At 41.0% G+C, this 24,416-nt stretch overlaps 1 protein-coding gene across 7 annotated transcripts in view; it reads right to left on the bottom strand.

Annotated features, from left to right (window-relative positions):
- Positions 1 to 211: 211 nt before the first annotated feature.
- MCTP2 (multiple C2 and transmembrane domain containing 2) overlaps positions 212 to 24,416 on the bottom strand; it is a 127,784-nt gene continuing 103,579 nt past the window's right edge. For 6 of the 7 annotated variants that reach the window (XM_056347082.1, XM_056347079.1, XM_056347084.1 and 3 more), the window contains 5 exons: positions 23,879 to 24,001; positions 21,007 to 21,048; positions 10,254 to 10,363; positions 7,735 to 7,844; positions 212 to 5,396 (listed from right to left, as the gene is read on the bottom strand). In XM_056347082.1, the coding sequence (XP_056203057.1) occupies positions 5,203 to 5,396; positions 7,735 to 7,844; positions 10,254 to 10,363; positions 21,007 to 21,048; positions 23,879 to 24,001 (579 nt within the window). In that variant the 3' untranslated portion in view covers positions 212 to 5,202. The remainder of the gene's footprint in view (positions 5,397 to 7,734; positions 7,845 to 10,253; positions 10,364 to 21,006; positions 21,049 to 23,878; positions 24,002 to 24,416) is intronic. The other variant, XM_056347080.1, reaches the window with a different exon arrangement.

Raw genomic sequence — 24,416 nt, 5'->3', positions numbered from 1 at the left:
CTTTAGGTAGGGCCTAGGAAATTCCACTGAATTGCTGTAAGCCGGTGGGGTAAGGCTTTACCTTGCCTGCTGAGCACAGTCTCCATCTCAAGTAACCTCCAGTGTCAGTCGTTACACTGCACTGTCAAGTGATGTACTTGCCTACCTACCCAGATACTAAGTATTACAGAACAGTAAGCATTTTGCAAAGAATGGGAAACGTACCTCCTAATCCAGATAAATTAAAACCAGCAGCTTAACCGCAAATGTTTATTGCATTTCAAACAGCACTTATCAAAACGAAGAGCTCATTACAGCACATATCGGTACTGGACCATCCAAACCCCTTCATTTGGTATGTCTCCAGCATAACAATCAAATACAAATTGTTCTGAAACACAACAGATCTACACTAAAAAAAACACCACAAAAAACCAAAAATCAACCAAACCAAAAAAGGACAGCACCATGTCTCCCCAACAGAAATCAGTTCCACATGGAAAAATCTACAAGAAAAAAAAAAAAAACAAACACCTATTAAAGTATCAGTCCCAGCCTCTGAATAAATAAACAATTTTCCCTGCAGTTGGATGTTTCCACTCAAATCAATGCTCAGATCTCACATGGCTCCTTAAATATGTCTGCCTTTGGTCCTTACAAAATGACAAGACTGCAGTATGATAAACCAGATGATAGTTTAAAGCGAGACAATGAGGCATTGTTTACACAGAAGATTGAGAAACTGGTTTAACAAAAGGGGTCCGTGGACATCTATTGTATGTACAAGAAGGAGATTTACTGGAGATTTTATAATTTCTACAAGGCTTTTTCCAACTAGCTTCATTAACTTGAAGTAAATCAAATCATGCAGAGATCTGGCTCAGCCAGAGAGACATGCCGGGAAAGATACAAAATGAAGAAGAACAGACGCAAGCTGATAAGCTTTAGAATCTTTGGCATTTTCCATAAACATTTTCAAGGTTTTTAAATCTGTATAGTCACCCATTTTCCCACACACACGCGCCTATAAATACATTATACATGTACTCTTCTTTATACACAACCCCATATACGCATGGATACACAAGCACACGTGCACACAAAGAGACGTTTTTGTGGCTTTTTAAACCAGGATAATCTTTTTTCTATCTTTTCATTTGCAGCTACACACAGCTTTGCATGAGCAAAATGCATTCTTTATCCAATCAAGTCTATGAAAACGTGCTTCTCCTTAGTCAAAAGCACAGTGGGCTTGTTACTTTGAAAAGTAAACTTCTTGAAAAATCACTGAATCTGGCTAATAATCCAGTGGAAGATACTCGGGTGTTACTTTTCCTCCTTCAGCTTCATGCAACAGGCCCTCAGAACTGCATTACTGAACGCACAGAGCGCACCTCCATTTGGATCGCCGACTCAGAAGCAAGGTTTTACCCGTTTTACCTTTAATTAGACAGCTTTCAAAGTCTTTTGTTAAAAAGAAACCTGTCTCTCGGGATTCTCAATTTCTTTGTACAGTGACCTACCCCAGGGGATGCTGGTGGTATGCCCAGCTTGGGAATCACAAGAAGCCACTCCAGCTTTCACACTATGAGTGACTTGTTGTGGTGGCAAGTCACTCCCCCAGTGTCCTACAGCAGCTAAAGGACCAAGGACTGTCACCAAAGTTAAGCAGATTTACATATAATTCTGTGTTTCAGTTTCCCCAGTTAAGTAACACTAATAATGCTGTTTATCTGAATTATATAAAGCAAAAGCACAATAGCTAAAAGACTGGTAAACAAGCAAGAAATCACATTCTCCTTGAACAGAAAACAGGGTCCTTTCTTCTGTCTCTTCATTACCCGGTTTCCATATGACTGCACTTTCTGATCCCGTCCTTGCGAGCCACCGGGAAAGACTCCAACAAGACACCAGTGGTGGACCAAAGCCTGCACACTATTGCACACCCATATCTTTGGGCACCATGCTCTCTTTCTGCACAAGCACTTGTTTCTTTAAGGCTACAAAGTGTTTTTTTTCTCTTGGATCTGTAGTGTTGACCCCTCTGGATTTAGACAGGAAAACAACAGCTATGCTGAAAATATCTGATGAGATGGAATTACAAAAGGCAAGTCAACAGAGTCTTTTTCAGGTCAGTGAGTTAGGATTTTCTACAGTCTCTTAATCCTTTCACAGCAGAAGGTTCTCATGCATCCATTGCCAGCAATGGATCTCTGATGAATCCAGTATCCAAAGAGTTAACCGCAGGGTGGGCTTTAAAAAAGAGAAGGGGAAAATTAAAAAAAAAAAAGGAAAAAGAAAAACCCACAAGTGCTGGATGAAATACTGAGATACCGTTGGAGCTCCTAGCTCTTTCTGCTAATTATGATAAAAAACTTTTTAAAATGTACACTGCTTGAACAGAAGATGGGTATCAAAGACTCGTTAATTCAGAGCTTAAACCTTTCTAGGCACAGTGATTTAACTCAGAAAAGAATAGCTTTCATATCTTAATGTAAATCTGTTGGATATGTTAAAAACTGGTTCAGAGCATCTCCTCACATCAGCTCAGCTGATCTGCTACACTAAGCGGAATTATCTCTTCCTACATAAAACAGGGAGTGCTGCCACATCCAGCGTTGCTTCTGCAATCGAAGGGAAAGGAGGGGCGGAAAAAAGAAAAAAAAAGAAAGAAAAATCTAAGAAAAAAAAAAGTGCAGTTGCACCATCCTCTCCCATTCTCCTCCCCACCCCACAAACTAGTTAATACATTCCACCTTGAGTCTTTTGGGCTACAACACCGTGCCAAAAAGACAACCCCAAAAAGACAACCCAAGATAGGTGTCTGTCAAAAACCACGTCTTCAAAAAAAGATTTATTTTTTTTTAAAAAAAAAAGTCTGTGGTGGTGATTATAGTGTTGTTCTGAAGCAAGAAGAAGGGAGGGGGGGAAGCACGTGTACACGCATAGCGGGTGTGTAGGGAGATGCTTCATTCCGAAATCACGCCGCATCCTATAGCGCACTCCGCTTTTTCCTAATGGGACTGGAGCTGCTGTATGGTTTCAATTCAGCATGCTGCACCTGTAAAAACAAATAGACATGACGTTTGCAGTTAGGTAACTCTAGCTCACTACAGTGTGTGTTAATGGCTCCCCGAGGACAAACCAAGGGAAACTAAGGAAGGTTCAAAAGTAATGAATCATTTTCTAAACACAGGAACATGGGGGATTAATTGCAGGAAGGATTTGAGAAGTCATGCATCATTTCTTGAAACGAAAATATTAAAAGCAGATTTTTCTAATGAGATACATGGGGTTCTACCTGATTTCAGCAATGTAGGCTAGATCTTTGGGGTTTGTTTTGGTTTGCAAATTGTTTTTCTTCTCTTTCTGGCATTAACCTATAAGTTTAATAAACTTCTCTCAGGAGTTTCAAGTGGATCCCAATATGCAGTAAGATGACAGTTGTCAAAACCGTACACAGACCTTGGGATGCTGACATCTTTAATAATTTTTTAAAAGGAAAATATTTTCCCAAACAGAACCTGGACAAAGCTGCCTCCACCTTTCAAAACAATTTCTTATAAAATATAATGGTTAAAACATGTGCGATAAACCGACAAGGATGGTGTAATCTCCAAATTGTCTGCTGTGCTACAGAACAGCGTTCCCATCGAAATCATGGGGAAACTTTTGTTGAATGTGCCTTCTTTTTTACTCCTCTGTCCTTCATCCAACACATGCGGGTTGTAAATGGCTAAGGGACAGACAGAGGTAATTTCGCTGCAGTACCACAGTGAAATGATGATGCATTGATAGCACGTAAACGAAGCAGACTTCGGAGCTGCCATAGATGACTTCACGAGAGCGTGTGGCTGTCACACAGGCTCACTATTTGTAGCACTAGTGGAAAACTCTGACAAGTTTTGTCCCACCCTAGGTACTTTTATCATTCCTCCCATAGAAATGGTTATCATTTTCTGTGGAGAGCTCAAAGGATCCCAGAATGACAGAAACCACTCAAGGAAATGTTATAAATGTAAATGTTAAATAAAGCATGAAGAGAAAAGCAGCTTATCTTTAAACATAAACACTAAAAGGGCATATGCAAACCATCACTGCGAATCTAGTGTGCTCTACAAGAGCAATGACAAAAAATAAAAATACACTGAAGCTTAATGTCTCTTATGATCATTTCTGTTCAGCTTTTTTTCCTCCCACCCGTCTATGGTGAGATTTCTCTCAAGTTATTAGTGCTGCCACCAACCAATCTGGTGGCCTCTTGAGAGAAATGTCACCAGAAGCGTCTTCCAACCTTATTTCTACCAGATGCCTTGACACTGCATGTGAGCCTTTATTTTTCTGTCTCCAACAGAGTAAAACCACTATAGGTGAGATTGTCATCCCGTATTCCCAGCGAGCAGCACCTCCCTGTGCAAGTACCATGATGCACAGAGGAAGGCACAATGTCCGTGTGATCCAGGGCATCGGGATCAGGGCCTGAAGACAGAGATTCCAGTTGATTAAAACAAAAGAAAGAAACCTTTATATTGTGTGGCTTCGTTACCCAGCGAGGCTATCTTCATTCCTCCAAGAGAAATAAACAGATCTTGACATTCTAAAGGACTTATTGTTCAAATAATTTCCAGGAAGATAGGCGAGATTACTGTAGACAGTGTTGTTGTTTAAAAGAAATAGGAGAAGAAACGAGACTTGACTGAAATTGAGGGAGGATGGATTCTGGTTAGATTAAAAGTTATAATTCCATAATGGTAGAAGATTGATCTGATCAACTGTGGAGGCTTTTTTTAAAGAAAAAGATGAGTGGAGCATCCTCCAAGGGAGGCCTGGAGCTCAAGGTGGGTGGGGAGGAAGAATTTTGAGGGACAGCTGATGTGAAAAAAAAATACAGCATGCCAAAGTCATGGAAATGATGCCTGCTCCCCCCTCCATTTTGAGAAAAGGGAGAATTCAGCAAATCCTTTCGGATGGTTATCTCTATCAAAGAGACTATTTTTCTCTCTCCTCTGTACAAATACCGGAGCAGAAAGGTGACAGAAACCATAGTTCAGCAACCACACTGGGTGATTTTCCAGATCATTTTTAAGTAGGTCTTTTCAGGATAATTTTTCTGCAATCATTTTATCCTTCTGACAAAGGATTCTGGCTCCCCTCTCTTCTAACACCCCCCACCCCCTACACGCCAGTCTTCATGGATTTTCCCCAATTCCTTATCTCCATTATTCAAAAGTGCACTGGCATCGTAGTCCCCAAGCAGAGCACCCAGCCGCTCTCAGTGCCGCTTGCTGCCTCTGTCGGCGGTGGCCATTCATTACCTACCTTTTGAACATCAGATGGTACCCTGGAGAGGAAATCTAGTAGCTCATTATTGTCAATGGCATAGGGATTTCTAAGCCTCTTAGTGAATTTATTTATGCCTAGGAAAAAAAAAAAAGGCAAACAAAATAATACAACCGTTTTCTATTCCCTCCCTCCTAAATTGTTTAGGCAAGGTGAAAAAGGGAAGAGGAATTCACAAGTCAAAGTTAGTGTGAAAACAGTGCCTCAGACTTAAAGCCATGCACATGTCCCCCGTCATGTGGAATCATTCACGAGTGTCTCCTGAAGAAAGCAGAAAGCATTATTTATAAAGGTACTTCTCCACTTTGGGGATCATCTGTTGGCAGCTACGTGGGAAAAAAGAGATTGCAGCACGCACTCATTCGGGGGGATACTGTCGGGAGAACACCAAACTTGCAGCCAAGACTGCTGTTCAGTCTGCTATGCTACACAACCGAAGACATTTCCTCTCCTCTTGCCCAGGGAACTGGAAGGCTCTGAAAATAACTGGGCAGGCAGGATAAAGGCTTTTTCCCTGCCATTTCTTCTGCAAATGAAAGCTTCCTTTCCCCATCATGTCTCATGGCTTATCCTCTCTTTGCAGAACCAGATTATGATGCCGTGGGAAACTGTAAAAACATCTCACAAGCTTTACTTTTTTTTTGGATCTCAGGGTGAGTAATTTGGCCTATTAACTGCAACAGCACTCCTCATCTCCACGGACTTAGTTATGCTTCAGCTGGCAGAGGTGATCCCTAGTCCAGACAGAGGACCCATGGGAGTCTAATGTTCATATTATTGTGGAGTTCATGAGGTCTTCTCTTCTCCTCCCTTTGAGGAAAGGGTGTGATGAGTAGCCCTCAGCCAGCCATCACTACTGCATGGACCAGAATGAGAAAGTGATAGACCTGCGTACCGTTCCCAGCTCTCCCTTCGTGCCAACGCAGCCATTTAACAGCTACCGCCACCATTTCCCGACTGAGAAATAGCAGCTAGTAGTGTGGCTGTGTAAAGGAGTGGTGGAAGAGCAAAGGATCATTAAGCAAAGAAAATCAGCTAACGCATTTTAAAGAACAGCAAAAAACTCAAAATGTTGGTTGCCTCTGAGGATCATAACACAGCGCTGAATTTCCATCTTGCACCTGTCCAAACCTCATAGTAGTTTCCCTGAAAGTGATTTCAAATGCGATGGCTGTTCCAGCCTTCTCCTCTCTCTGAAATGTACCTGCTTCACATCTCAGATTCAGCTTTTAAGCTACAAACTTATAGCAAAATGCCAACACAATTTTCTGTGTACCTGATTTTTAAAAAACAGAAAATACCATAAGGTCTTTTGAGGCCTTGCCACAGGGTAGTTGTTTAACATGTATCATATTTGAAGGCCCTGTCAGTCTAGATGATGTTGAATGGATGTATAGTTTTCATGTACTCACCATGTCTTCCACACAGGAACAGCAATATTTTGTTTCTGAACTTTTTACTCCTAGCAATTTCTCTCCTTCGCTTTTGCCCTTTCTTTTGTTTGATTTAATCCTTTATTTCATTTATTTTTTTTGCCCAAGAGTGGCTGTTCGTACTGCTGCCTTCCCATTCCCTGCCTTTTCTGCATCCAGGAGAGCCAAGACAGCAGCAGATGGCTCAGCCCTGGAAAGGTGACAGGGGGTCCCTGCAGCCCAGAGCCAACCAGGGCTGAGCTTCAGCAGCTCGGTGAGGATCACCTGCACTGTGCTCCCAGTCGTTTTACCCCCAGGTTGAGTTAGAAGTTATTACCCTAAGTAAGACAGAAGGCTATTTTGAGATGAAGAAAATCTTCAGCAGCTGGAATGCCATCTCTTTTTGTGAAAGCCCATCTTACTCTCTCTTCATAACACCACCAGGGAAGTTTTCACTTCTAAAAGCTTCTCTTTTACTTCTTGATGCCCCTTCACACAAGCATTTTCCAAGCCGTGGCAAAAAGAGATGCTCCATGCCTCCCGTTGGATCAGGGTGCTGGGCACGCTGCCTTTCCTGATTGCGGGGGTGTTAAGACCCAAAAGGGTGCCAGGTCCAGACCTCTGTGGTCCAGCTCTGCAAACACATCTTGTCCACTCCCTACCACTTCACAAATGGGGGGGCTCCAGCACCAGGAAGCTAATTACTCTCCTGCAGAATAATAACATTGAAAGTAGCTTATCTAGGCTAATTCTCTTCTTGTGGTGCTGTTGGAAACTTACAAAGAACCTTAAGAAAAGCAAATCATCGAATCACCCGGGGGGGGGGGGGGGGGGGGGGGGGGGGAAGAAATGGTAATTTTAAGAAGTTCATCGCATATTTATTCACCTCGAAGCAACAACACTTGGTTGTCTGTGTAAGAGGTCGTTTAATGCTTGTTTGATTTAATCCTGCTGATATACATTGTATTCATCACATGCAAATGAGACATGGTGGAGTACTTACCCCAGATTAAAACAATATACCTCAGTGGTATAAAATACAAAATAACCGTTGCTGCTGCCAGGACTAAGCAGGCCAGGACAGAGAGGAAAGGCACTGTCCAGTTGAATGTGCTGTAAAGAAAAAAAAAAATAATAAAAAAAATCCTTTTCAACATTTCTGCTCTTGGACACTGCTTGTACTCTGCTACCAATAATAATTTAATGACCTCTTTGCGTTGCTCAGTGCATTCAGATACGCTGTAAATTGCAGACCCTTTGGAAGGTGGATAAGCAGATTCCTGCATCTGGATGCTATAAAGGATTAAGGGAGATACCTGAAAGGCAGATATCATGATAAGGAAAGAGAAGATAGAGTCTCTGGGGAGCTCAGTGGAGCTGTTAGGCATGTGGCGAGTTGTTTTTGTTTCTTCTTATACATGTTGCACTTGTTACACATCTCTGCTTACCAGTCAGCTCTCCATTATTCATGGACAGATTATCTGATCTGGAGACAAGGCCATGCTGCAGGTGTGAGCCATCTGAGCTGGCTCCACTGGGCCACAGCAGAGATGACATGGGATGCGTGTCAGTGCACGACTCAAATGTGGCAGGTAGCCAGACTCTGCCCCACCAGCAACTTGGAATGGATTAGCCATGATGGATGTTAACCCTTAAAAGAGCATTTAGAGTCCCTTCTCTGTATAATATCAGGGGATAACATTCTATAGGAATCTCTCCATACACACACACACTTGCTTCTATTTCCTTACATTTTCAGCAATTCCTTAGCACACTGTATATAGGAGGCTGTCTTGGGTAAGCTGTAGTATGCCAGCAGCAGTCCAAGCTTCTGCATACCGCCAACCTGCATCAGATTTTTCCCAAGTGGAGCACTCTCAAGAGGCTCAGTTACTACAGTCTTTCAGACTTTTGCAGCATTGTAGTACAAAACAGGACTTTCTTTCACTCAGACCCCTCATCTGTAAGCCCACAATGGGCTTAAGGTGAGTAGCTATTGCTAACACCTTTGAAGTTACTCTGTCCTCTGTGCCCTCGTAAGACCCATCTCTACAGCACACACCAAACATTGAGATACCTGGCCTACACGAATGCCACTCGGTCTATAGGTGGATTTAGGCATCTGGGCATCTCTTTTTTCATACAATCTGCCTGCTAACTTCATCACATCACGATGACGGGGAGTAGGAAGAAGAGAGAACGAACGTGGACCGCTTATCAGGCTATAAAATAAGACTAACTTCCCTTGACAGATAAAATTAATAGGACGCTACAAGAATTACTTTTAAGCTTCAATAGATGTATTAAATATTAAGTAAAGATAGGTGGGAGAGGACCCGTCGTTATCAATCAATGTAGCTTAAGTCAAAGTAAAAAAAAAAAAAAAAAAAAAAAGCAAAACAGCTCAATTCAGTTAAAACTATTAAAACTCCCTACGATTGTGTAACTAGAGTGACAGACGGAAACTGTAGCACAATTCAGTCTGTCACTTACAAAAAAACTTTGGTAGCAATTTTTTAATGGTACATTACTGTTGAGTTACAACGGAATTCTTCTGAAATTACATCGGGCATCCACATTAATACCCAATGTGTTCTTTAAGACCATTGTTACCAAAATGAATACAAGAACTAATAGTGTTTAAGCACTCTGAGTCTTCCTGCCATGCAGCTGGGCAGAACAGTGCCCTGTTCATAGACTGGAATACATCTCTGGGCCACTTCCACCCCAGCTGGGGTGTCCGGCGTGGAACCACAGCACATGCGTTTGCTGTATTTTTAGCTTGAACCCAGCTCCTCATTAAAGTGTGGCTCCATCACAAATCATCACTTTGTTTTCTGTTTTGAACACAATGTCAGTCAATTAAGCTCCAATAAAGATTGAGTTATAAAAGTTCGTATGTGTTTGTGTGGGGGGTATTTTTTTTTTTAGGCTCTTCACCTCCCTCCTTTGTAAGGTCAGGAATACCCTGTGTGCCTCCGCCTTGCAAGAAGACCCAGAAAAACCCCTTCGGGCTTCCTGGTGGCACCAGCAGGAAACAGACAGCTCAGAATGGTAGGGAAGAACATCAATGCATTGGGCAGGGAAATAAGTGACTGCTAACCCCTGCAACCAGGCCAGGATGGGGAGGGCGTGGGAAAGGCAACACCAGCCATCAATTCCTACCTACTTTCTATGAAGGAAATAAAAAGAAATGCCTGATGCTTCTGCACCCGCATCTTCAAGCAATTATTTTCCCTTGTGTGGCATCATGACTCCCTGCGCTGTCACAAACAGACAAGACCAGAAATCCAGGCAAATGTGAGAGCTACATCAGCAGAGCACATGGCTTCTCCTTTTCTCTGTGCTTCGGAAAGGTTTTTTGGAATAAAAGACTCCAGGAGAAGAAGCAATGGTGGGACTGGCCAAGTTCTCCTGTTGCACCTTGCAGTCAGTTTTGGAGCAAGACATTCCCACCACCTTAATCCTCCTGGCTCTGCTTCACTGCAAATCATGGCTAAGCAAGGAAAAATTTTCACTTACTTTTTAATTCTCTCTCCAAATGATGCTATTTCTTCAAGGATGCTTTGAACAGCTATGATGATCTCCTGGACCATGTGGATTCTCTCAATTAACCCCTTTTTCTCGGATTCCTAACAACAACAAAAGAAAACCAAAACTTTTTATACATTCAGTATTTGCTAACATGTTCACAGATATATGAAAAAAATAAGAGTCCCAGTATTGCTGATGCACCCGTGAACTCCGGTATACCACCGAAGGAAGGAGAGAACACGCACTCTGGTTTATCACATACAATTAACATGAAGACATATAGAACCTCTGCCCATATGCTAAGGAAAAGGAGGAGAATATAGGTATTTTCTTCCTTTTCCTTAGCACATGGGCAGAGGTTTCTTCATCTTCTAACACAAATCGACTGCAGGATCTCAAACCAGGCTTTTACTGAAAAGCCCAGTTGCATGCCCAAGCAGAAGAGGTGCTGAGCACCCCTGAGCTGACCTGCAGGGAGTGCTGGGTGCTCAGTGCTTCTCAAGAACAAGAATATTCTTGTGCAGAACTTCTGAATATCACTTTTCTGAGCTTTGTAGGCTCCCGACAACCACGCTGTTTTCTGTATATAAATTAGCAGCAAGATAGTGAATGCAATATTTTTTTGAACAATCTGTATACAGAGACCTATTCTTTTACTGAAAAAAAAAAAAAAAAGAATCAAAGGAAAAAATGTCATTTTCCTTTTACAGCAGCCATTTCACAACTTCATTTCTTACTGCTTATTTTAGGCAACAACATTACAGGACATTACTACACATGTGCAGAAATAAAAAGGAAGCACAGAATGAATTAAAAATCAAAATTACTTAAATCAGCCTTGGAAATCAGTATACAATTATCAGCATTCAGCATTTCTTTGCCAGCAATCTAACACACATACAGCCATGCAAATTGGTGCGGTTGCAGATATTCTAGCAAGAAATCAGCAAAACATTCACTTATTACAAAATGCAGAGCCCTGGACACTGATTTTACATCACATTTAGACACTTCAAAATCAGCCCAATTTAGAAAAAAATACATTTAAAGTTGTGTTTTAACCAGTCAGTGCCCAGAGAGGAAAGATGCTGGTAAAACACACATTGCATCCATCCTCTCCATGGTCTCTACCGGCCAGGGCAGGGGAAAGGCTGGGCAGGAGTCAGCAAGGGCCAGACACTTGGAGCAACACGGCTGCAATTCTGCTTCTGTGTTGTGAACCCACGTTATTTCTCGCCGGAGAGAGGGTCAGAGGCTGCTTAAAGTTGCAGTGGGCCAGAGAGGTGAAGGCTCATGGCTACAGCCTTTTGGCACTACTGTGCGGCGAGAGGGCTAGCGTGCATCTGAGACAAGAGCACCGCACTACGTGGTTGTATGCTGGAGTAACGTATGCATCCTCCTTGGATGCTGAGAGGCAGGCATGATGGTACAGCCCTTGCAACCCTTGGAGCTACTTACTGCCCATTTGTCTTCCCCATAGCTGTTGAGTTTAAAAAGCCAGCCAAAACCACCACGGAGTTATCAAGCTCCAGACATTTGAATATTTGCCTTTAGGTTGCAAGTGAGTGCACAATGAATAGAAGCAGCATTTTAAATAATCACACATTTGGGTGTGAAAATGAGTATTTTTACATTAATAAAACAACCAACAAAAATTAAACCCTTGGGGTGTGAAATAACCCCGGAACAAAATAAATAAATAAATAGTCAGTTTATGTGAAAATAGCACCAAAAAGTCATTTTCACACAACTCCAGTTATAACCTCGTTAGGCTTAAATGTAAATGACACATTAAGATTATATTTAACTATTCACTCACTAGAATGGTAGAACGGTCCCTTAGCCATAGTTGGCTTTTTTGCACCGAATTTGGAAGCAGAAGTCGGGGAGCAGTAAATGGAGAACCAGCCAGTGGGAATTTAATTCTGTCCAAATTCAGACAGAGGGGTAAAGAAACCACTTTAGATAAAGTGATATTCCAGGGCAAGCCTACTCTTGCTGCCCAGAGCTGCAAGGAACATCATCTGTCAGCTCTATCTGCATCATGCTGACTTCATTTACACATCTCCAATTGAGCTTAGAAATGTGGTGATAATGCAGTTTAACCAGTACAACATAACTTCTGCTGCAGCCACCAAGCAGACCAAGAAAACAAACCAGAAACTACCAGTCCCTAGGACATAATGACAATTGCATGCATATTCTTACCTAGCATGCATGCTAAAATCACCCCTAGACAATGGCATTTTCAATTTATCATACAATATATGCCCAACCAAGGATAAGGCAAAGCAGACTGGGATTAGAAAGCCCTGTAAATGCAATCAGTTATTAGAGAGACAAATAGGCTAACAACCACCCTTGCAGTACACACTGCAATATGCGCGCAGAATCATTTGAAAATCCTGAAAATCTGTCAATGTCTTTTCTTTGTTATTATCATTTTGTTCTGGAAACCTGCAGTCAAAACACATGTACGGGATGATTAGCTTACTGGTTAAGCAAGAGAGAGGCAGAAAAATGAAATACAACAAACAGGATTTTCCAAGTTATTTAGTTTTTTTTGGAATATTGTTTACACTTCCTGAAGTCAGCACCTCACAAAGCACTATTGGAAGCAGTAAGAGAGTTCATAGTCCATTGAGATGACAGTCACTGGTTCATATTTATTAGTAACGGGGCAACTGTCATACAGAAAGCTGTATTTGAATGTTGCCGTATTTGTGGAAGATGAAAAAAATAATCCTAAATACATCTTCCACTAAACACACGTTCCCATCTGTGCAAGCTCCCACCAGCCAGATAATTTTTCTACATCCTCCTCAGGTACCAATCCTTTCTGATTTCTTTTGGGTTCCATATATTATGCTGCTTGAAAACATGATTTGGATACCCATGGTTCAAAATCGCATCTCAGAAGCTTTTGCTTGAATTAAAAATAAAATATCCTGCTTGTTTCTGGCATTTTTTTCCCTAAAACCAGTCGTGAAACTTCCATTCCTTCAAGGCCTTTTCCTTCTTTATTTCTTAGCTGATTACAGCACTGTGGGTGGACTAAAACTAGTCTTGAGCCTCTGGGAAAGAATTAACTCCATCAAAATGAATTTACAACTGAGAATTAATTATATAATCAGTGTGTTACTTTAAATCTTCCTTGCATATCCTGATTTAAGAAACCTTCATTTCTACATTAATTGCCTGAACAAAACCACAAAAGGGATCTTACAAAAGATTAAGCATGTCAGGGGAAGGGGGGTGGGTGGGAACCAAAACCAAAAAACAACAGCAAATTCAGCAATTACCTTTTGTGTCCATCTAATGCACATCAGCTTAAAATTGTAAATGAAGACACCAAATGCCTGCCATGCTGAATGAAAGGTGCTTCTAGATTTTTAAATTTCTGAAATATGTAACAGGACATGTAAATGCACTCAAAGGGTTACTATGGCTCTGTGATCTTCCTTCCCTTCCCTATGATGTTATGCTGCTCCCAGACTTTCAGGGACAGTTGCAAAACAAACTGTCACACAACCACAAAACTGAGGTACTTCCAATGCCAAAGACTTCAAAAGTGTGTGAAATACGGGGCAGGCCAGGAGACAATGTCTCCAGCATTAACATGGCAATTCCCAACGGGTGAGCTACGGTTGTCAGAGCTGGGCTTGCAAGGGAAAAAGAGCTACGGAGGAAGAGACTGAAGGCAAATATTATCAATCGTCTGCTCTGCAACAAAGACCAAATAACTTTAGTTGCTGCTTCTGCTCTAGCAAAGCATCGGTTAGCAAATTGAAAACTTGGATGGTGGAGATCATCTAACTTCTTGTGATGATCCGTTTCAATGATTAATAGCTTTCATCTTTACAAAAAGCTGTTCTGTATTTTTTAAATCTACCCTTCCAATATTTTTCGTCTGGATACATCCAAAGCAGTAAGCAACACTCCAAACACAGACAATTTTTCTGTTGTTCTCTAAGTGTATTTCTGATGTATACCACAAACATCATACGCACACAACTGAAAACAGGCTCAAAGCCACGAGCAAGTACTAAATATTTGGTCACTTGGATTTCATATAAAACACTCACAGAAAAAGAAATCTTGCATGCAACTTTCTAACAAGTGGTATTCATCAGCAGATTTTTGGCATGCCAAGGGAAACTCAATATATAAAGCTGAGGAACACTTGGGGGAAAGGATGAGGAAAAGGGGAGGAGAAAAAATAAATAGGCATTAATGCAAAAGAAGGAAGAAAACAGGATATAGGCAACTAAGTCAGGAATTAAAAACTGGAAAATCTTCAGGAATTCAGAGTTAGTCTGCCTAGCCCTGGGCTGGCCTAACTTCCAGGATTAGCTTTTTACAGTGGCTATCTCATTATGCCACCACTGCTGCAAGCAGGGCATAAGGTAATGTTTTACCAGGATTTCTCCCATGTACCAGATATAAATTCCCCAGTGTACTAGCAAAAACAAGATTGATGGAAAGGGGAAAGGAAGGAAAAAAAGCTCAGGCATGTGTGCCTTTTTGCTCCACTATTATTCTGGTGGGGTTTTGTTGTGGGTTTTTTTTGGTTTTGTTTTTGTGTTTTGTTTTTTTTTTTTTTTTTTTAAAAAAAAAGACATGCCGTAGTTATTTAGAGAAAAGCAGACTTCGCCAAACTTGGATTTAACTTGCAACTTGCTTTGTGCTAGACCACCAAACTCTGACCTTACCGGTGTCCAGCAAAACCTGTGCCAAGCAACATCTTAAGGCCAAAACGCTCATAGATGAAGAACTTCTGAAACCAAAAAAGATTTTATTGGGTATAAACAGCAGACCACTCGCCTTTATTGTTTGCAGGGAACAGTTCACTAACAGCTTCAGTCTAACAGCAGAACGAAGCTCTTGTGGGAGGTGGTAGCCATGGAGTGACAGACAGTCTCTTGGTAGCTAAAATGAATTCCAGGCAGAGCTTTGAAAATAGTCACCACAGCAACCTTGAACTGGATCCCGCCTTTGGTGGGAGCCAAAGGCAGCTGAAACAAACCCAGCAATCTGCCTTGCTGAGTCACTGCCTTGTCCTGCACTGCAGTGTCTGCTGCATGTCAAGGAGAGCTTCTCCGCACTTCCAGGAGGATGGGTACCCGGAGAGAACGGCTGCCAAACTCTGAGCAATTGCCTCGTGCAGTCCTGAAACTGTGCATCACAGGATCTTTTTGTTTATTAACACCATGCTGCAAACGTGCCTGCCTGGCTGCGGAAATTTAGCAAAACTGAGTGTACTTGAAATAATTACCAAATAGAGGAAATGCAACACATACAGGTCAATTTATGCTCTCAGTTAAAAAGGTGTGAAATCTGGAATAATTCCACCAGAGCCAATAGAATCACTCCAGATTCATGTGAAGGAGAGCGCCATCGGCCTTACAAGGGACACATTTTAAAAGCAATGGCACATCAGCCTACAGCTAAGGCTGGGGGAACACTGGCTAAAAGACAGAAGATGACCGCTTCACGCCTTGTTCAGTAAGACTTACACTTTCTTCACTTACATTAGACGAATTTCATCTGTGCACAGAGGACCAGCAAAAGTCCCCTAAGCCCAATCCAAGAAAAATTTTATATGGAGAGGCTTAGGTCATAACTGTTGCAAAATGCTGGGGGTTTAAGAGGCATTTTCTGTAATTTTCATAGACATGTAAAGTAACGCAACATCTGGTGGTATTGCTACAAGTTTTAGAGCAATACTGGTAGTCACAACAGAATAAAACACCATTCAGGTGAGGAACATGTGCATAAGAAGCAAAAAGAAAGAAGCCTGAATGGAGATAAAAGTCATCAGTCATCTTTGATTTAAAAAGAGGAAGGAGAAAGAAAACAACTTTGCTCAAATAAGTGCTTTCGCCTGGAAATACATGAGACCTAAGAACAATCATACGTGATTAAACTTAAACTACTGGATCATCACCTGTAATGTAAGCAATGATCTTTAGCAATTTGGGGTACAGGAAAAAGACAGACCCATTCATACATCTGGCCAATTCTAAATACATTTTAAATAGTTGCAATTTAACGGACAAGAACTCTGATGTTAATGTGCTCAGTCCAGTGACCTGCCTAGCGCTATTCAATACATCTCCCAGAGACTCAGCGAAGTTACAGAGTTGCCTTACCCACCCCCAGGGGCAAGAGGGAGAGCTTTAGACTGCCATAGGGCTGTTACGGTTTAATATGAGGAGAGCCATACCACAGTCCCGAGGACATTTAAAAGTCCTCTGTGAGTCCCTCCTCTCGGCTCCTCTCTACCATCACTCCTAAACCTACGGGTCATGATGTCGAGACAAGGATTGTACCAATCGTACCATAAGCAATAAGGGATGCCTATGGGTAAGAGCAGTCCTAAACAACGATGCAGTGTAAATAAGAAAAAAACAGCAGACCATTTATCTTCCAGTTTCTCATACATGGGAGGCTCCCAAGCAAAGAGCAAAGCACAACCAAGGCAACCCCTGTACTTTGTCTTAACCAGAAGTTGATTAGGTTAATAAGAAGCTTGGAGAAAACTTACAGAAGCGATACCTGGAAACTTGTATTACATCCTAGTCAAGACGGTTGCAAGACCAGACAATTACGTGTGCTTAGAAGCGTCCCATCCTCCAGCTTTGCACTGAGCATAGCTCAGGCAAGTAGCAGAATCTGTCCCTCAGGTTTCTCCATCACTAACATGTATTCATGGTCTGTGTATAGACTCATTGGGAAGCACTAAGAGAAAAGCCACAAAGAGCCAAAAGAAGAACAAACAGAAATTCAAGGGAGTCCACACCTATAGAAACACACACCTTGTGGGGGTTTTAGGACACAGTCTTGCCCGTCATGTTGTGGAGAAGGTGGGTGCTCCTTGCTAGTCTGATCATACCATATGTATCACAGGGTATTTTCAAGTCTCAACCATCATTTCTCTTCAGCAATCTTAATGGGAGATGTTGAAATATTATATTGCAATTGTTGTATTGAAGAGAAAAAGAAAAACTAATGAAATTATTTATACTTCCAAGGAAGAAAACAATGAAATGATATTGTCTCATATGACCTTTCCTAAGTATGGGGATATAGCATCTTACACAATAGACTCTTGGTTCATGTTTCAATTACTGACCTTTACTGTGGAGAAAATTAATGCAATTTTCATCGTAATCCACCCGTACAAATAAGATCCATATGGAAGGTTTCCACATGCTGAATCTAACTCAAATGGAAAATGTCAGCTGTTTGCTACTGGATGAATTTGACTTTAATTTGTTCGGCTGGAGTCTTTTTGAACTGTGTTCATAAAACTTTGTATATTTTTGGTACCTATTTTTGACAGAGAATTTCCTACATTAGAAACACTGGATTTTTCTTCTTTGGGGACTTTTTCCCACTCTTCTTTTTTCCAATACATGAGACACTAAACATTTCTTGGAAGTTGCCAAATAACTTGGCTGAAAGCCACAGTGTCATCCGATCCTCCCCTACGACATCGCACTAGCCAAGCAGAGCTATCTCGGCTCACCAGTGGATAGAAACCCTCCAAGAAAAAAAAAAAAAACAAAAACAAAACCAAATATAAAACCAGGAATTGTTGTTGATTTACTTTTGTCTCTGATTTTCTTTTGAATCAGTTACCAGACTTGGAAATAGTAGTAATTTAAGTTTTGTCTGTTTTGGAGGAGATGCAAACTTTTATCCAGACAACTTAAGATCATGAGAAGATTCCAAGACTCTTTCCAGTCGGGCGCTATGACACACTCATTCAACAGGGTAACCGTCTACTCTTGAAGCTCTACAGACATTGTCAAAAATGAAAAGAAAAAAAAAAACACCCTAAAATAAATAGAAATGGTCAACAATCTGACAACTTACATTGAGCCGCACAGGACTTGTCTATACCTTTCTACTGCCAGGCAAAAGATGCTGCAGTGACGCAATTTTAAAACAATCCTTATTCAGACAGCCTGACAGACCCCAGAGCTGACACGATGCAGCCTGAGCTCAGTGTCCAAGATGGCACAAATCCGAGAAGGCATTCATCCACCGAACAGCTTGTGCCAAAGGGACAGAGGTCTCTTATCTTCTACAGTCCTCCATGCTGGTATCTGCAGAGGGCGGGGGGGGGAAAGAAAGGGGGAGCTGGCAATTAAGCCCTGTCATCTAAGACAGATAGTTTAGGTGGAGGGAGTTAATCTGCTCTTGGGTTTCTGAACTAAGTGTCTATGTATTTATAATTTGTAAACAGTTCATCTCTTAGAGGGTGTGTTACAGTTCCCAGAAGCATGGTCTGTTATGTCTAACATGCAGCAGAACCCAGAAAGGCTATGTGTGTGAGTATTTTGATACAGCACGATGATAGGAAACAGAAACAGTGACCCTGTATAGCACAACCCAACTAGCAGATTTCAACTTTAGGAGGTCTTGTATTAGGGAGGAAAAAGAAAAAAAATACACAGACTTCTGAAAGTATAGTTGTCTGTTTAAATGTTGACATTGTCATGAGATAATGTCGTAAGACTACATTTTTCTTACACTCCCTAGAGAGCATTGGCCACCCTCAGACTTGGAAGTCACTTAGAATAAACCTAACGCACTTAAAAATGCAACTTGTCAGAGGGCAAGCATGGTCCGTCCCACCAACGATGCAAAGGGGACACAGCCCGGACAGGACAGGGACATCAAGGCAATGCTGTACAGCACTGGACGTGGGACACACGGAGCGACTGGCAATTCCCCCTCCTGGTAATTCTGTGTCAGAATTCCGTATACCCATAACACTAGCATATCAATTAATAAAAGTTAGGCATTATTACCGCTGTAATGTTGGGATATAGTGCTATCTTGATGAGAAAGCCTGCTGGAGGTGTCTGTGAGTAACTTTAGCCAGCGCCACCAGCTCTTTACTTCAGAGTCACTGTGCACGCATGGAATGGAGATAGAGGCAACACTGATTACAAAATTATACGGCCAAATCATCAGCAGCTCAACACTGACTCTCAGGAGTTTTCCCAAACCTTCATATGTCATTGAAAGAAACCAAGAAAGGAAACGGCAGTGAAGTTGTTGAGGGGGGAGCAAAAATGCAAAGTGCTTACTTCCATATTTAAGTGACCCAACTGTATTTACACAGAGAACCAAAGTCACTGGAGTTAAATCAAATGTAAAGGTAACCTAGAATATTTTGGCTCTGCAGCAATGAACCTGTGGCACTGCACACAAAACAGAGGATTAAATACCTACTTAATACCTTTTTTACTTTTTTTCCCCCCTACCTCAGCACTTGCAAATGAAAAAGAGGAATACTAAAAAAGGAGAAAGTAAATGCAGTTGGTTCCAATGAATAAGTTACATCTCTGGGCATCACACAAATAAGATGTAGGGTCAATACTCACAGGTGTCTAGCTTTGGGTACCCACAAAATAGAAATTATAGCCTTTCAGAGATACACAGTACTCCTTTGAAAAAGATGCAGCTTTCATTTACCAACTTCTGATGAGTTCCAGATATTGGTTCATTTAGCTGACCAATTTTACGATGTAAAGGGTGAATTATAAATGAGAACATTTAAGCAATTACTGTGTGTTGCAAGAAACCTGTAATTCAACTAAATTGTCCAAAGTTCACTTTATAACTTTAATGAATTTCTGGTTGCTCACTAAAATATAACCACCACAGAAGAGCAGGTTAAATTTAAATAACTATTCCCATGAATTAGTCTGCCCAGCTTCAATTCTAGTGTCTGTGACTGAGAAGAGTTAAGGTGCGCTTGCTGACTGTGGTATTGATTTACTTCTCAATGATCAACAATTTCACTGTAACACTCTTAAAACATAGAATATTCAAGAAGAATCTTATTAACTTAGTATGCAATTTGAAAGTTTCACATCGCCTTCTGAACATTTTCTTCCTAACAGCTAATGTTCCTTTGCATGCTGTTGCTCGTTAAATAATTCCTCACCTTTTAGCTTTAAAGTATTTATAGATTATCAGATCCTCCTTCACTTACTTATGTTTTTTCAAGCTGTATACATTAAGTTCTCTTAATCTTTCTTCGTATGTCATGCCCTCTAATCCTTTTATCATTTGTCACTGTGGTTTGATAAACTTGAAAAAAAAAAATCCAATGAATTTTTCATAGTGAGTAGAATGAGTAAGTACGCTCCAATAAAATAAAAAACAGACCTTGCCAATTCCAATTCTTTCTACATTTCAGCCGATGAACTAAAACGTTGTTTTTTTTCCCAGCCTCTGAAAGAAATGTTGAGAAAGTTCTAACAAGTCCTCCACGAATCGTACCAATTCTGGCCAACAGAAATGGAAATGCCACATCGTTTGGGGAAAGCCATTAGTATAGAATGCCATTTCACACTCAGAATGGAAGCGATGGAGAATTTTACAGGCTCATGCTTGTCTTTGCACCCTGTCCACCCATACTCACTCTGTAAGTGCACATACATGAACATGTGCCTGTTACGATTTCAAGCACAGACGAGACTGCTCTGATGCAAGCAGCGTGCAGAGGTCTCGCGCAGGTAGCGCCACTATGGAATGTTACACAAACCAATCTTCCAATCTCTCCTTACTTTCAAATCTGTCAACCAGTAAACTGGTAACAACTGGTCTCCCAGTTAATACAGATAATCAATGAAGATCTCACAGAGGTAGGATGGTGGGTTTGTGCTCTCCCACATTCCTTCTGATTCTAGCTAACACAGTCTTGAGAGATGCTTACCTTATCATCTTCATCCTCATCTTCATCCAAGCCCATAAGTTCCTGAAAAAGCAGACGTCTATGTTACAAAACACTACTTGTTTGTGTGTTTTTTTTCCAGTGACAGGCAGTGTTCAAAAAGCTTATGATACTCCTACAACATTTCATTGCATAGTTTTCTCCCACTTCTATTGCAAGTCATCAAAAAAACCCACCACTTTCACCTTTCAGAAATAACGTTTTGTATTCAAGGACTTTTTTTTTTTGTGTGTGTGTGTGATATCTTGAACAAAGCACGCAATACCCTATACAAATTTTAAAGTCTAAATAAAGCATTAGTGGCTGTGTCCAGTAGTTTGAAGGCAACAGGCTTTCAGATTCATTGCTGACTTTTACTGTCTGTAAACAACTTTGTTCTTAGTCTGACAAATGAACCAGCCGGTATGTCAAGGCTGAGGACTCTATACTCAACTTGTTCCATCCTCACTACTACAATGACTGCTCCCTCCCTTTAGAGCCATTACTAAAACATTAGACTTTAGAAAATACATTAGTATGAACATAATCAACCTCACAAATCACAGTCAGGTTTCCATGCAGCATTATTTCCTCCCTTTAACTTCTGTGCTGACAGGTAGGGGAGAAAACAAAAGACTAGGCGCTAAGGCTTGAAACGAGGAGCACTTGGCTTTCAGTTCAGGTATGCAGTAAGCTGAGCTTTTAACAGGGTCCTCTGAGTTATTCTTGGTTATTTAGTAGGTACATTTGAATTGGCGCACTACAGGTTTACGTACAGCAAACATGCAAAGAATGTGAAGAATCACAATAGATGTTTTGAATTTGGGGTTTTTTTGGAGGGGTTCGGTGGTATGGGTTTGTTTGTGGGGTTTTTTCTCCCCCTCCCCCAAAAAAAGCAGTGAAAAGCCATTGCACCTAGCATGCAGAAGGTACTGAGAGCTCAGATACCCACATTTACTCTTTGACTCTCTGGAATACCCCAGGCAGCGGAATTAACACTGAAGACTGTTAACATTTCTGTACAAGCTCCTCATATGTAAAACATAAACCATTTTACCAATATTCACAATTTTAGCCTCCTGGCAACTGGATCATACGTGCAAGGTTAATACTATTGTTCCCATTGTATAGCCCAGGAAACAGAGAACATTTGAGGTCTACTTTTGCAGGCTGTTGCATGCATTCCTCTATATACATGAAATGTGCATGCCGGCTCACAAAAAACAAAGGTAGGGCCCATGCAGCCAACGTCTGAAGAAGCAAAAAATAAATAAATCATTGTGCAAAAAGCATTACTATTTTGAAGAAAACCTTTTCTCATCTGCAGGACACATGTGACTAAGGGTAGCACCTGACTGTCTATTTTTGACCTGCAGATGGTTAGAATCATAGACACACATAAAAAAGAAATCAGGTAATATTAAAGGCACTTTGACTACTTGTTCCATATGATCGCACTCCTGCAAAGAACTTAGGCAGATGTGTAACTCTGCTTATGCAAAATGCACCCTTGAATTTCACAGCATCGTGTGGCTTGCAGGATCTGAGACAGGAACAGGGCCATCTTTCTGATTCACCTTTCTTCAGTATTACTACAATTAACCTGTACTTTCAGATATAGCCTTAATGTAGCTTCCGTCTAAATGATGTACTGCTCGGTTTAGCTGACCTTTGTGAGACTCTCCTCACCTGAACGTGCAACAAGCTCACCACAGGATGACTGATGGGTGCTGGAAGGTATTCCTTCTGTAGTTTTTTCCTGGGTAAGTTACTACTATTTTGTATAGTGTTTTGTATTAAAACCAAAACATCCGTTTGCCTGGGATTCTCCCACATGGGAAGTTCTCATTTCACTGATGAAACAGTCACTGAAGACACACAATGTCTTCTACATTATTCTGGACTTGGCTGAAACCAGAGGAAAGCATTTCTTTTACCATGTTCTCATATCAAGTCTATGTTCTGGTCTGGATAATGCAACTTCCCATATTTTCTAACAATCTTTCCACTTGGGAATTGATGAAAACTGAACTAGGAGCAACTTCTTCTTGCAAAAACTAATAAACCTGCTATTGACCTTTCTAATTCTAGGATATTATTTCTTTGTATAAAATCCATTTGATTCATTTGGGAAAAGATATTCTTCATGAGTAAAAATGTCAATCATCTTTCTATCAAAAGTTAGAAGGAAGCTATAATTCAGCCTGTATTTCACTGCTGTATGTATTACACATTTAAAATACAGAATATTATGGACATCTATGAATTTACTCTCTTTTCTAACTGCAATTACTGGTTAACATCAAGCAGCATTTGCACAGTAGCACTTCACCACATGTTCTAAGTATTTTTGTATTTAAATCATTTTTTCTCTCAGATGAAGTTAAAAAACTGAAGGCTAAGTTTCTGGGGAAAAAATGCATCTGTCATTTAAAAGGTGGGGGGTGGGGAGGAGGAATAAGGGTTTCTTGAAGTCTCAGATCACAGGACAAGGTTTAAAAACAACTTCTATTGACCTTCCTCTTCTGTGAATCATGACTCATCAGTGTGATGCAAGTGTAAGGGCAGTAGGGGCATGGGGTTTAGGAACTTGTTGCTTTGTAAGTCTTTCTTAATTCAACTTAACGTCTGTAGTTATTTAGTAAGTGAAATCCCCCTCCTACATACTCTTGTCATCCTCTCCTACTACTCTGAATGGTTTATTGCTTGAGTTCAATCACGGAAAGTGAGAGAGTCGGGGTTTATTTTCAGTAACTTTGAAATAAAAATGCTGTTTAGCTACACAACTAGCTTAATACCACTAAAATGCACCAAATTTTGCTCAAGGGCAAATTCAAGCTGGGGCTGCAAGAAACGTTACTGCCACTTTACTTGCCTGGGCATCTTGGGTGTTGTTGACCTTCCCAGTTGCAACAAGGGAGAAGTTGTAGGCAAAGAGCACCAGCAGAGCCAGGGGCACCATGTACAGTTCCACGCTCCAGACGGTGACCACGAATACCTGGGAGAAATAAAGCAGCAGGAGGGAATACATACAAGCATTTAAAAAGAAAGACATAAGAAAGCCTTTCAGTCATTATCCCTATGCACATTCATCCTTGAGTCTCTGTTAACTTCATTCATATTATTATTCTGGCAAAGAAAGTCTGCTTGCAAAGCATGCTCTCTTTTTATTCTGCTTGAGTCCATTAGGCTGCCATTTGTTAGCTTCTCCTCCCCTGTGCACGGGGAAGTACAAGGCCATGAACAGAAGGTTAGTCCGAAGGCTTTATCTGCTCCTTTCTGGGATCTCCTCAAGCCTGAAAACCTTTTGTCCTTAGTGCTGGTGCATAACAGACCCACTTACAGAGGTAAACCTGTTCCACTTCATCAAACCCTAATTGCCAGGGTTTTTTTTTTTTCACAAGAGGAGAGTT

The sequence above is a fragment of the Falco biarmicus genome, chromosome 7 (genome assembly GCF_023638135.1).
Source record: "Falco biarmicus isolate bFalBia1 chromosome 7, bFalBia1.pri, whole genome shotgun sequence".
Taxonomy (NCBI): domain Eukaryota; kingdom Metazoa; phylum Chordata; class Aves; order Falconiformes; family Falconidae; genus Falco; species Falco biarmicus.
The sequence above is the reverse complement of the archived record's forward strand: the minus strand, read 5'-3'. Positions and strand labels throughout refer to the sequence as shown.